This window comes from Danio rerio, chromosome 11 (genome assembly GCF_049306965.1).
Source record: "Danio rerio strain Tuebingen ecotype United States chromosome 11, GRCz12tu, whole genome shotgun sequence".
Lineage (NCBI taxonomy): Eukaryota > Metazoa > Chordata > Actinopteri > Cypriniformes > Danionidae > Danio > Danio rerio.
Window position 1 is genome coordinate 29,794,046 of NC_133186.1, and position 14,115 is coordinate 29,808,160.

Below are 14,115 nucleotides of genomic sequence, written 5' to 3' on the forward strand. Positions count from 1 at the left end.
CAGAAAGTATGTTCTGAATTCTGATATTTTCTTACAGAAGTAGTCAGTGGCGTAGCGGACGGGCCCGCAGGGCACGCACCGCGGGGGGGCCCCGCGTGATTAGGGGGCCCCACGTCGTCGCGATTTTTAATAATTGAAAATCCAGGAATCGCAATAATCAAACTCTTGGGAACAACTGTGGTCGGAACCAAAGTTTACAGGTCTGTGTTCTCTGAACTCCGCTCAAGCGGTGGACTACTTCATTCTGATTGCTTGCCGCCGAACAGCGTCATAGCCAATGAAGACGCGCCGCTGTTTCTCGCCGCAGGTTCTCGTTAAAAAATGAATGACTTCTGGCTACTTTGACGCTCTCGCCACTTTCGGTTTGTGATCGCTCCTCAGTTTGTGAAGGATTCCCTGCGTTGTCACGCCACTCCGCCTCCTTTCCCCGCTCCTCAATTTGTGACATAGATATATTCACTAGATATTGCATAGGGACCCTGAGCATGCGTCTATAGCGCCGCCACATTGCTACAGTGCTCCCAGGACAAATGTCATTCAACCGCACTAGTCAAGACAGTGTTATTACGTGAAGATGCTGGACTTAAGCGCTGTCTACGAGTGTAGTAACGAGCAAACAAAGAAAACAAAGCACAAAGGCAGAACATTTCATAGGATTAAGTTTTTTTTTTGTTTTGTATGTTTTTAAATTTGTGCTAAACAGGTCACGTTATTGATAATAATATCTATAGTCACTTACTGCATTCACCATAAGGCAAAGTAGCACCAACTCGCACTAAACACTCGGTTTATGCTAGGTTTGTTGAATAAATCAGCAAACAATGCAAAAGAAATATGACAAAGAGATGCTGCGCTGCCAGAAAATTGTATTATTGTCGGCTCCGTCAGTATGAGAAGTGAAAGCAGCACATGATTAGATCAAATTTAACAGGGAGAGTGAATAGTACATTTTCATACACACAAACACAAGCTTTTTGTCAGGAATGCCCGTGCGATAAGTGATCCATCAATGTAGAAAAGTGATGTCAAATAAAAATTTTCATATAAAAAAATGCATACTAACATCCAGGAAAACTCCCGATCATAGATATATGTGTATATCTATATCTATGTGTATATGTGTATATCCCCCCCAATCCCCCCCCCCCCATACCCCCCCGCCTTCAACTGGGGGCCCCGTCGGTGATCCCTGCAGGGGGGCCTCCGCATTTTGCGCTACGCCACTGGAAGTAGTTATATACACTTGGGAAAATGGTAAATATTTTTTTAACTATATATATAAAGTTATAGTCATTAATAAAATAAATAAAGTTATACATATTAATAAAACTTATGCAATCTGCACCCTCGAAATGAAAGTACAAAGACTGCCACCTGGTGGTGCAAAGAGAAAACTTATTGATATGAACGTTTTAGATCGCTTTAGTACAAATTGTGTATGATAGAAATGCACAATATGTGACTTTTTTTAAAAGCAATAATACATTTATGCAGTCATAAACATGTTTTGATAGTTAATAGTGATTTGATGCTTCACAAAAGTGAAGATGCCTTTACCAATATCAAAATGCTTTTGTAAACAACCAGTTATTCTTTACACCGATTAAAAAACGGCTACTATAATATAGACAATATTTTCTAAATGTAGAACTAAATACACTGATATGCACTGAAATACATGATGAATACTCTTGACACAAGAAAGTGTAAAGCCTGCCGCTCATAACAAATAGGAAAAGTTATTGCGTGTCATATTTAACAAACGGTTTACTGCTAATTTGATGTAGTTTTGCTCACATGGATAATTGAATATTAATCAGATGATGTCATTACGCTGCTGTGCCATCAGCCAATCGTTGCATTGCTGATCATGATTTCGAGGATCGATAGATCTGTCCTTCACAACACACGCAGCGATCTCAGATCAGTTTATCCAGACAATCTAATCTGATTCGCAAACTTGTTTGAAGAACCAAATTAGCGAGAGATCAGTTATCGAGATGAAAAGATCCAGGATCTGCCAAATCATCTTAGATCATTTAAGCGAGGTACGAAGAACGGACCCCAGAAGAAAAAGATACCTAAAGATGCTGTTTTAAATTGTAAATAAATCATTGCTTTTAAAACTATTTAAACAGCAGAAGTCAATGATTCATTTTTATTATTTAGCCTGACATGTTTACTGCTCCAAAATATTTTAAATTTTTCTAAAAATAAAATAAATTGTTTTCAAAGGGGAAAAAAGTTTTAGTTTTACCCAGATATTTAAAAAGAACATTTTTAGAGCAGTAATCACAATACCGTGAAACTGTGATATTTTTATTCAAGTTATTATACCATCAGAATCATATCGGCCCATGCCTATAGCACTGAGCAATACATCTCCACTTCAGCAGAACTTTCATACTCATAACCTCAGTTAAATTCATAAAAGTATTGTGATTGTTTATATAAAGGAATGCGTGTTCATGTCTGATTGTAGAAATAATTTAGATTTATTTTCTGGCTATTTGCAATATTTTTTAAAGCATAAAATGAAAAACTCAAAAATCCCTCCTTAAAAACGGCTTACTCTTTAAGAAAAAAATTATAATTAAATGTTTTTTGTGCTAGAAATGTATGTAAATTAGTACATATTTAATGCAGTCATGCCTTATTTGCATATTTAAACATTTCAAAAAAATACTTTTCTAGAAATTAAATATTCTAGAAAGCTTAATACGATTCTAGTAAAATATATAGTTTTTAATTTATATAATCAACTGGGGAAGAAATTATGATCACTTTTTGACCTGCTGTGTTTAAAATGTAGCCTTGTGATTAAAGGTATAGTTCCTCCACAATGAAATCCCTCGTAGCGCGCATACATGGAGCTCAGTCTAAAACTGTTAAGTCCTTGAATTTAACTTTTAATATTGTCAAATCCTTTGTTTCCTCTTTCTAATGTACAGCTATTCATTTTTTCTTTATTTATAAAATTTTTTTTTTACACATAACACAGCAAACTTTCAACTTTTGTCATTATAGAACAAGTCTTCCTGGGTGGGGGGTGGGGATTCGGGATTGTTTTATGATATGGTCATATGCTGTGTGCTCTGTATATTAAACAAAAAAATTGAAATAATAAAAAACAATTGTTCACAAAAAACAATGAAATCCCTCGTCATCATTTACTCACCTCTCACTTGTTTTAAAGCAGTTTGAGTTTCTTTCTTCTGTTGAACACAACACAAATTATTTTTTTTTAAATATGGTGGAAGTCAATGGCTACCGGTTTCCAACATTTTTCTCATTATATATCTTATTTTGAGTTCAACATTAAAAAGTTAAAACAGGTTTGGACAAGTGAAGGGTGTGTAAATGATGATTCAAATTTGATTTCTTTGTGAACTATCCCTTTAACTCTTTAGGTTTTGGATCTCATTGCTGCTCTGGTGTGAGGTAAAAAGTGAGGTTACTGAGTTCACGTGTCCTTGAACATCTCGTGTAATAACCCGGTAAACTGCAATCCATTTAATGCATATCCAACAACACATTCAAGTTTTGTGTATAATATTTCTTTTGGAAAACAAAGCAAGTGAATTTTAAGTACTGATTTTTTTTTTTTTTACTTACTAAGAAAATTAATGTGCATTATATCATATCGAATCCTGAATTTATTTTTAAGGATTTCATTATACTGATACTGATTTTATTTAAATATTTTTTTATTTAAGTTTTATTTTAATTTTCAACGTTATGGTCATTTTGTAGTGCGATATTTCTATATTATTTTAATAAAGTTTTTATTTACTATAATTTTAGCATTAGTTTAGTTTATTTTTAAGTGAACAAAAAAATATTTTGTAAATGTATATATGTCTGGAAAACAATTATCAAAAAGTTCCAGGTTTTCCATGCATGTTACTGATGAAAGGTTATTTCTACAAATTGACTGATGAAACAATTTGTTCAAAACATATTGGGGGGGGGGGCTCTAATAGATTAGCAGAATTCTTTACAACATAAATGGAGCTGTGTGTACTATACTCTTACCAGCAGCTGAAAGCATCAAATTAACCAAAATATTTAATAAACAAATATGCAAAGAGTAGAGGATGTGTTTAACTGTGAATGACAGCAGTGCCAGTTCTGATAAAAATCTGCTGAGATTTCCTTATAGTTCTGCAAGCCACTCTAGATATACAGTTTAAGTCAGAATTATTAGCCCCCCTGTTTATTTTTCCCCCCAATTTCTGTTTAACGGAGAGAAGAGTTTTTTTTCAGCACAATTCTAGACATAATAGTTATAATAACTCATTTCTAATTACTAATTTATTTTATGCCTGACATGATGACAGTAAATAATATTTGACTAGATATTTTTCCAAAAACTTCTATACAGTTTAAAGTGACATTTAATGGTTTAACTAGGTTAATTAATTTAACTAGGCAGGTTAGGTTAATTATGCTCTGTAGACTATCGAAAAACAATTTACCTTAATTTAAAAAAAAATCTATTGATCTATGGAAATGTGTGCATGTTTTTATTAAATAAATATCATTATAGTGTGGATATCCTATGTTTAATTTGCATATTAAGGATCTACCCTAGATAAAGAAAAAATGAGGAAATGCTATAGCATTATTTATTTTGAAGCTATTTTGAATAGTAGTCTATTAAAAACAACAGATGCTTGAGTTCAAAACCACTACAATATTAACAGCAAGAAGGCAGAAAAATATTCCTGAGAAGTAAACAGTGAAAAGGCCTTAACAGACAATAATGGGTGCTAACATCATCACACTTTAAAGGCATAACTGGTTTCTCCCTTCATCTGATCTGCGAGAATCAGTCGCCCAGCCCTCTCAATAGAGGTCAGAGAGGTTTAAAATCACTGAAGGCGGTAAAGCTCAGTCACAGCAACAGAAACAAACACAGCAGTGTCAATCCACACAATTCTTTACACATTTCAACATGCAGTAAACCGCGAACTCAGTCTGACAATGAGAACGAGACTATTTACAAGGCGTCGCGCGCGTGTTAAACAGTCACACTCTTTTAGCCAGTTGAACAACAGTCGTCCTGTAATTCTCACATCCCAGACTCCGCGAATGAACTGTAACGATCGCTGGGCTCGTTAAAGGGTTAAAATTAAACGCGCGTAAATGTATCAGTCAGTGAAGTGGAACGCTTGTTCTTTGTTTACATTCGCGGAACAGAATTAAAACGCGTTTCTGGCGCTAATTTCGCTCGCGCTCCGAAAACAAAACAATCAGCGGGGGGGAATTTCAGATCAAACCCACAAATAACAGATCGACTCCCATTATTGGATCGGGTTGAACTCATTTGCTACGACTACGCGCTGCTGTCAGCGATGCTTCGCAGCACACACATACACACAGGGCGAATAAATCTGAACTTACTGGTTTTGACCATGATGATGAATACGGTCTGTGATAATGGCTAGATGTCATACAGGTTTTAAAAAAATGTGCAGAGGGACTCTGAAATCTGCAACGTCTGGCTCATATTCAGCCTATTATTCATCTAGCAGACACCAGAACGGACAGAGACAGTTTTAACACATTTCAAAGCCAGTTTTAGCACTGATACGGAACGAATAGGGCGCATAAAGGAACGTAAAATGTGTAAAAGAAAAGCCACTCGGGTTCGCAGACACCCACTCGGCTCTCTACTACGACAGCGTCCAGTCTGAGACGCGACCGAAGCGCGCGATGCACGCATATCGAGCTCACATCGCACAAAAAAACATCGAAATGTCTTTACGAATTAGCAAATCTTTTTGTAGCGTTCACAAAAATGTGTCAACCGAGCCAGCTAAATATAACTCCGCCTTCTTCTTCAAGCGGCCCTCGCTCTTCGGAGCAATACAAAATGTGCGCACGCGAGCAAAACGCTTCCATCCAAACCCACACTTAAATAGTTGAACGAAATAATGCGGTTACCTGCCGTGAAACCAGTCTTTGCAGGCGTCGCATTCGATCATAAACTGGGTTACGTCGTAAGGTAATCTGCAGATGCAATACACGGGTACAGTCGCCATGTTAGATCAATTCACAACAACAGCCGGAGAGATGGATGGGGGCAGCAGGAACCTCCCGTAACACAAACTACAGCGATACGAAGAGCCGCGGAGCTGCTCCTGCGTCCATTCGACCGTTCCTCAGATCCGACGTTACAACGTTGCGATGTTAAAATGTTTCCCGCGCTGCATTGACGTGTTCATGCCCCCTGGTGACTATACGAGCTCCGAGACTCTCGTGAAGCCCAAGAAAATGCATCCTTTCATTGTAATATTGTTACGTCAGTCTACAAGACGGGAAAAATCGCCTCGGTCATGCTGGTCCAGATGAATGGAGCTCATTAAACGCTGCGGCTGCTTCTTAGGGTTTCCCGGGACGAGAGAAAGACGAAAATCCACCGGCAGGATCTCCAGCCGACCGTCGAAGCAGCTGCAGCAGAGTCTGTGACACGTTAATAAGGGCTCATGCGGTTATAAGGCATACGAGCGATAGGATTAAAAGCACCGAGGGCTACTTCAAAACTGGACGAGCTCTGTATTTTTAACTATAGATATATTGCAAACTAAAAGCAAAAGTGACAGAACTTATCCTGTGAAAAACTTTTAGTGCAAATATTTATTTATTTATTTTTTGAAGAAATGACATATATATATATATATATATATATATATATATATATATATATATATATATATATATATATATATATATATATATATATATTAGTAATTATTAACTAATATTAAGGAACTATTTATAAGTAATATATATATATATATATATATATATATATATATATATATATATATATATATATGAAAAACGTTTAGTGCATACTGTATAATTATTTTTTTATAGAATAAATGACTTAAGCAATATATATATATATATATATATATATATATATATATATATATATATATATATATATATATATATATATATAAAGTAATTATTAACTATTATTAAGGAATTATTAACAAGTAATACATATAGACCACTTTGAGGAATGTAAACAATGACCCTAATGTATTTCCTGTTTACATTTTTCATTTCCATAGCTTCCAAGAATCCAAAAATAGCCACATATTGATAACTACTGCTATGGTAGTTGTTTTAACATGAAAAATGATTGCATTGCCTCTTGTTACAATTATGATATAGTATGAGAACAAGCAGGAAATGTTCGATGGCAGAGAAGATTACGACATTAAAATGGACTATAAATAGCTTATACACACACAAGAGAGAAATTACATCAGTTGCAATTATTAATAAACATATATAGATATTAAACAGAAGCTCTGAGACAAGGTAAAGCTATATAACTGCAAATGAATAGTAGATTTGGGCAATGTACCAATTACACAGTTTTGGTATTTTCCATCAGATATCACAATGATAAAGCCTTAATTTTGTTAAAGATTACCAGTTAAACAAATAGTTTGTCATATCAATACTGTATTCAATATATTCCTACTACTAATATAAAAATACTTTTTATAATATTGTATATGCCCATAAAATCATCTTAGACTTGACACAAATTTGTAAATAAAATCAATTTTATACGTTGTGCTCACAGCATGACTGCAATTAAATAATAATGCAAGTTTCTATTAGGATTTCCATATTTAATTTGGAGCATATTCACAATTATTACACTTTGAAAATTTCATTTTTATACAACAAAAAAATTGGTAAAATTGTATAATTCAGAATAAAATAGGCCGGAAATCTGACCATCAAAATTAATGTACACATACAGTGCTCAGCATATATAAGTACACCCCTTACAGCTCTCTTTTAAATTCATATTTTTAATAGGAAGTTATGCAATATTATATCAGTGCATACACATTAGATTAGTCAGTACTGAAGCCAAATCTGGAGCTAACAAAATAACTTATGATAACAGAAAAAAAACTAGTACTGCCAAAGTTATGTTATATATATAATATTTTAGCAGCGAATATTTTGCTTGAATTTAATTGCATCATATTTCAATTTCAAAATATGTTTGGTAAATAAAATATTATTTGAACAAATATATCTGTTTAATAAATCTGTTTTGTTTAAATGCACCAAAATACATTGCCTATAATGACTGATATATAGATAATAATATTCATTTTCAAAAGGGGGAGTCCTCAATTATGCTGAGCTCTGTAAATACAAATACGTGTATGTGTGTGTTAAAAAAACTAGTTAGATGAAAATGAAAGAAATCAAGTCACCTGGGTTCATAAAGTTCACTTGGTTTTCTGAAACATGACTGCAAATTTGACCTGTTGGTGGTGCTAGACCGTCTAATATGGAGTCATTACACTTACTCTATCAGTGCTAAATGTCATAACTTTTCATGGTTCTCTAGGCTGCAACAGTCACATTCACAGTCAGAAACAGAGGAAGATGAAACTATCAGTTTGCGTAGAAGTTAATAGTGAAGTAAAACAAGTTGAGTATTACCACACACTAAATGTTCTGTTTTTAGAATATTGCTGATTATAGAATACTGAGTTTATGACTAATGAACATGACTTGACAGTTTATTCTCCAGGGAACCTTTATCGTAACACTGTGTGATCTTCAAAATAAATCTGACGTGACAGCAAGAGCATCTTGTAAACAGAGTAAAGCTAGAGATCATCAACCCATAAAAGCAGACATACACAGAGAATTATTCTAAAAGAATAAAGATTTTTATTAAGCATTGTAAGTTGCATTCAATTTCCTTCGAAATACATCACACCACAACCTATCAACAATCACTCAAACCCAACAGTAGTTCATTCTTTAACAACCCATGAGTTAGAAAGAAACTCCGATCAACTTACATCAAGGTAACCTACTTAGACTTGCGGCAGGGGACTGAGGGGAATACACCATATTTCTGATCACTAATGTGCAATGAAAAGCATCAGGAGGATTAGATGGAGAAGTAATGATTCTCGTTTAGAAGTACGTTTATTTACGTTTTAAAGTAAACATCAAGTGTACTTGCTTAGGCTAAACTCTCAAATGGGAGGGTCGAATGTTTCGCAAAAACTTGTATCGAGCTAAGAAAAGGGGGAGAATTTATCAAGATCAAAGCCATTTTTTCTCAAACATTTTGTTTTTTCAGAGATGATCTGCTAGTATGAATGCGGAAAACAGCAACAGAGAACAGTAATGTATACAGTGATGAGTACAGCAGGATTAACAATATTTAAAGTGGCTAGATAATGTTGGAGTAAATACAACAGAGGTCAATAAATCACAAAAATAATCAACTTAAGGTTAGAGCAAATCAGTTACTGACTAACAGTTAACACCTTTTATAGGACTATTACTGATTATCAGCCTTTATTTTTTCAATTTTGCAGATGGGCACAGTATTTGTAATGAAGAAATAGGACAACATGCATTATAACTATACACCATTTTGTTTGTTTAAAACTTTTAATCGTGAGCCATGCAGAAAGTTTAGCTGAGACAGTTGTACTAATGTGCTACGGCTGATTCAAGAAACCACGGTAATCGCTGATCACTGATGCATGGCGTTTTCTGACACGGAAAAAAGAGACGTCGGTGCTTTTCAAGAGCTTGTGAGGTTTTAAACCGTTTCTTTGACGCATTAACCGCTATCGTATGACATCGAAATCATCAGAACGCAAGATGCAGTAGTATTAACACTAGTTACTCAATGTCAAAACAACCGCACATTTGAAACAGGAGTAAACTCACAACGCTGACACGTGAGAAATGTGTTCTCTTTTTCAAATCGTGAGCTTTACGTTTTCAAACCATAAGATTAAAAGCATTTACTGTGACGATACAAACTCAATTACAATGGCAAATATATATATATATGGTACTTGAATCTCAACGTACTAAAACTAAAAGACTGGCAAAGGAAAATCAGTTATTTCAGTTTCTCTATTTCATCGTCAAAGTAAAATAATTTCATGTAACCAGTTCTGAAACGTCGACCAGGGAGAACACAGTCTATCATCATCATGAAACTGCTATGAATCTCCATTTTTTTGACTTGTATATCTATGTTTTACCGAGAGGTTTTCTCATCATTGCTTGTGGTTTAAACTCGTTGACATCGAAGAGGGATTTCAAAGATTCCCAAGTCCTCGTTTTTCACTTTGGAGAGGAAAAAATGTGCACCAACTGTAGGCCTTCCATCCTTCCAAATATTCCTTAACGCTTCACCATCTATCACCCTCTCTATAAAAATAGGTTTACTCTTCTGCTTTTAAGACGGCGACGCTCAGAGCTTCATCTCTGTGGCCCTCGCCATCTTCATTTAGTGCATTTAAATGAGGATTAGTATTGCACATTTTAGATTCGTTGCTAAAGGCACTTTCAGGTTGGTTTGGAGCCCTGCTTTCCCCTTGGTTCCCTATGAGCTGGTCTGCATCTTTGCCCTCCGCCAAGCCGTTTTCTGCCACTGTGGAGTGATCTGAGGGCAGATGTGGTGCGTCGGTCGCCAACTTGGGCTTCTTTCGGTCTTTTATCACTTCATAGGTTGAGGCAGCATATGCAGGCTTGCTCTGTTAAAATTAATGTCACACCATTTTTAGCGTCATTGTCCCATCGGTGGGAAAGCTAAGAATAAAAACGATAATGATCTTTGAGGGATAACCCAACGCACTGCATTTAATAAATAGTTTCCTGATATGTCCAATGACATTGTAGCAGCTCAATGTAAATGGCATGTAATGTAAAAGCTGCTCATAAAGTAATAATCAAAGTAAAGTACTAATCAACAAGTATTTAATTAAGAAAAACGGTTTACAATATAAATTCACCAAAAATACTTTCACATTGTAAACAATAAACATTTTAAACATAAAAAAACTATTGTTTAAACTATCTACAGAACAATAATAACTAGAAATGTATATTTTCTGAAGAAAATCTGAGTGGCGCAACAATATCTCTGCTACAGAATATCATAGAAGCATGGGGATTGGTGCTTTAGACTCATGGTAGCAGTGACTAGCTACATGCTGATTCTAATTACATGCTAATTAAACTTTAAAAACGCATGAAAATATGCTAACTTTGTGCTAAGATATTAAACCATATTAGCATTTCCTAGCTACATGTAAAACATGATAGTAGCATTGAGTCATAGACTAAAACATTTTAATGTCATTCATAAAAATGTCCTAACTGTGATGTTAATATGAATAGCATGTTGCTAGCATTAAGCTAGTCATCTGGAAATTATGCTAGCTACATGCAAATTGTTTTAGCCTCATAATAGCAACATGCTTATTGTGTTAGCATTATGTTAGCAACACGTACCTTTCATCATTGATAGTTCACAGGGTTTTTGCAGGTTTCTCAAAGTCAAATTTAAGACTTTAAGACCACGAAGAATGACATTTCAGACTTGTATAGGGCTAAATACCAGGGATATTTTTTAATGGCCCAGCAGAAAAAAATATTTTTACTTGTCCCATCAAAAAACTGATTCTAATTAGTTATTAGTATATAGTCTTAGCCACATATTTTATATAGCAAATCAAAACAAGCAGACCCTAGTTTCATAAAAAAAAAAAAAAATTCAACCTTTCTTAAAAAACCTCTTTAAAAACTTTATTAAATGAAAAGTATCCACAACAGACTTATAATATTAGTTATAAAAAGTTTTGCTAAAAGTTTTATTGAAATGTATTGTTGGTGATTGGATTTGTGTTTGATCGATTGTTTAGCTTTACATAAACAAAGGAAAATCAAGACCCGTTTCAAATGATTTATGACCTACGAGACAATATTTCAGTGAATTTAAGACTTTTCAAGGCCTAATTTACGACATTAAGACTTTTCAAGACCCCATGGACATTCTGACTATACTGTATCTTTAAATCAATTTGGTTTGTCTTTTCGTGCAGAATATAACAATTATTTACATTAAAAAAAAAAACATTACTGACTCGTTGACATTTGAACGATAGCGTATTTCTGTTATTTTAAAATATTGAAGCAGTGTGATTCACCTGGAATGATCCCTGACTCTTGAACCCTCTACTAAGGTATCTGGTTCCTCGTCCAAAGGTCCTTATGACAGGAGTAGAAATCACACCTCTTGGACGACTGTTCAAAAGAAGCAATAAAAAAAAATAATAATGGAAATTTAAAAAAACATACACATGTATAAAACTTACAGACTACAGTGAAATAAGTTTTACCAAACAGTATATATAAAATCATTGTAAGTTTTCAAGCAAGACATTGCAGGACAAACCAATAAAATGTGATGATTAATATGTAAATGAGGAGCAATAAAGCATAGTTAATTCTTACCCTCTGGTTGGTCCACCAACTGACACCACTTGTATGGGAAATGGGGCTCTTCCTCTGCCACGACGACTACCAGCCCACTGACCCACCACTGTGCCTGCAATCTCAAGCTTACCACCCTGTGATGGAATGGCCTGAAGTCCTACTTGAGAAGAATTAAAAGACAAATGAAACTTTAATAACATTGAAGAAACTTCTGTAATCAAACAGGGTTCCATTTTTCATATTAAAAAAGCCTTTAAGGATGGACCCATCAATGTTGTCAACCTTTTATCAACATCAGGTTATACAAAGCCTGTACCTGATTTTTTCCACTTAATGCTGGGGTTTTAAAATCAGTTCGTGGAAAGCTGCAGCTCTGCACAGTTTAGTTTCAACCCTGCTTCAATACACTTACCTGGAGGTTTAAAACAAGCCTGAAGGAATCAATTTGTTTGATCAGGTGTGTTTAATTAGGGTTAAAATTGTGCAGAGCTACGGCCCTCCAGGAACTGAGTTTGATACCCAAAGCACACCGCCAGATTATTAATGGTTTGGATTCACAACAACTAAGTGAATGTCCTTGAGTGGCCCAGCCAGAGCCCAGACCTAAATTCTATTGAACATCTCTGAGGAGATCTAAAATGGCTGTACACCGTCACTTCCCATCCAACTTGATAGAGCTTGAGAGGTATTGCAAAGAGGACTGGGCAAAAATTCCCAAAGACAGGTGTGGCAAGCTTGTGGCATCATATTCAAAAAGACTTTAGGCTGTAATTGCTGCCAAAGGTGCATCAACAAAGTGTTGAGCAGAGGCTGTGAATACTGATGTACATGTGAATTTGTTGAAAAAAATATTTTTTCACATAGTCATTATGGGGTATTGTTTGTATAATTTTGAGGAAATCAATGAATTTAATCCATTTTGAAATAAGTCTGTAGCATAAAAAAATGTAGAAGAAAAGAAGCGATATGAATACTTTCCGGATGCACTATATCAAGGAGTCTTGTGTGTTAATTGTATCCATCAGTTAAAACGAGGATTTCGCCTTAAATACATTTTCTTCCTGCTCTTTTCTCTTTCATATGGAGAATATAAAAAAAAAGTAAGTTTAATGTTTTGATAACTGTGCAAATTCACGGCTTGCACTGCAGCTGAGTGCGTCATCTGTTATTAGTGACTGACTGTAGTTTAATGTACAATAAAAATATAATTTGTCATCTCATTTTCATAGAACAGTTATATATAGATGCATTAGTTGCAGAATTTTAAAGTAGTTTAATGATTTAAATGTGTTATATTGGATATTACGTCATTTAATGCGACTACGCATGACTTTACAGAAAGCTTATGACCTACTAACTTCGGTTTGCCTTAAAAACATGTAGTGCAACTGAAGTGTGAACAAATTTAGTTACAAACTAGCTAGTAGTTACTAAGCCCCTAGTAAAGACTTTGTTACAGTTTAAGAAAAGATCTTACGCCCCGCTGGTGCAACTTTACCCTAAACTCTTGGAGAATTGTAAAATGAGTCTTTTCCATAAAAAGTTGAGTTTTCCTATAACATGTTACTTCTCAAACAGCATTATTAGCATTTAAATATTTTAGAATTAAATACACAACTACTAATGAAAAGGTGTTTGGCACGTGAATCAGCCTTACCAGGCATGCCTCTGCCTCTCCCCTGCATCGGGGGCAGAGGCGGCGGAGGGTAGAAGGTGCTGTTTGACGGATAGAAAGGCATTGCATGTGGAGGTGGCGGAGGGAAGGCAAGGGGCTGTGGTGGGCGAGAGAAGTTCAGACCC

The 14,115-nt window shown here is 35.0% G+C and overlaps 1 protein-coding gene and 1 pseudogene across 5 annotated transcripts in view; both read right to left on the reverse strand.

The window, feature by feature from the left end:
• Window positions 1-6,470, reverse strand: part of phf2 (PHD finger protein 2) — a 58,027-nt gene extending 51,557 nt beyond the window's left edge. For 3 of the 4 annotated variants that reach the window (XR_012386777.1, XM_005169292.6, XM_005169291.6), the window contains exon 1: window positions 5,950-6,264. Coding sequence is in view for 3 of the 4 variants with exons in the window: in XM_005169292.6 (XP_005169349.2) it covers window positions 5,950-6,047 (98 nt within the window). In the remaining variant the exon portion in view is untranslated. 4 annotated transcript variants of the gene reach the window in all.
• Window positions 6,471-9,650: 3,180 nt separating this feature from the next.
• On the reverse strand, window positions 9,651-10,281 carry fam120a (family with sequence similarity 120 member A; annotated as a pseudogene). The gene is given in 1 exon segment (NR_023337.2): window positions 9,651-10,281. The product of NR_023337.2 is annotated as a family with sequence similarity 120 member A (transcript).
• Between the last annotated feature and the right edge of the window lie 3,834 nt (window positions 10,282-14,115).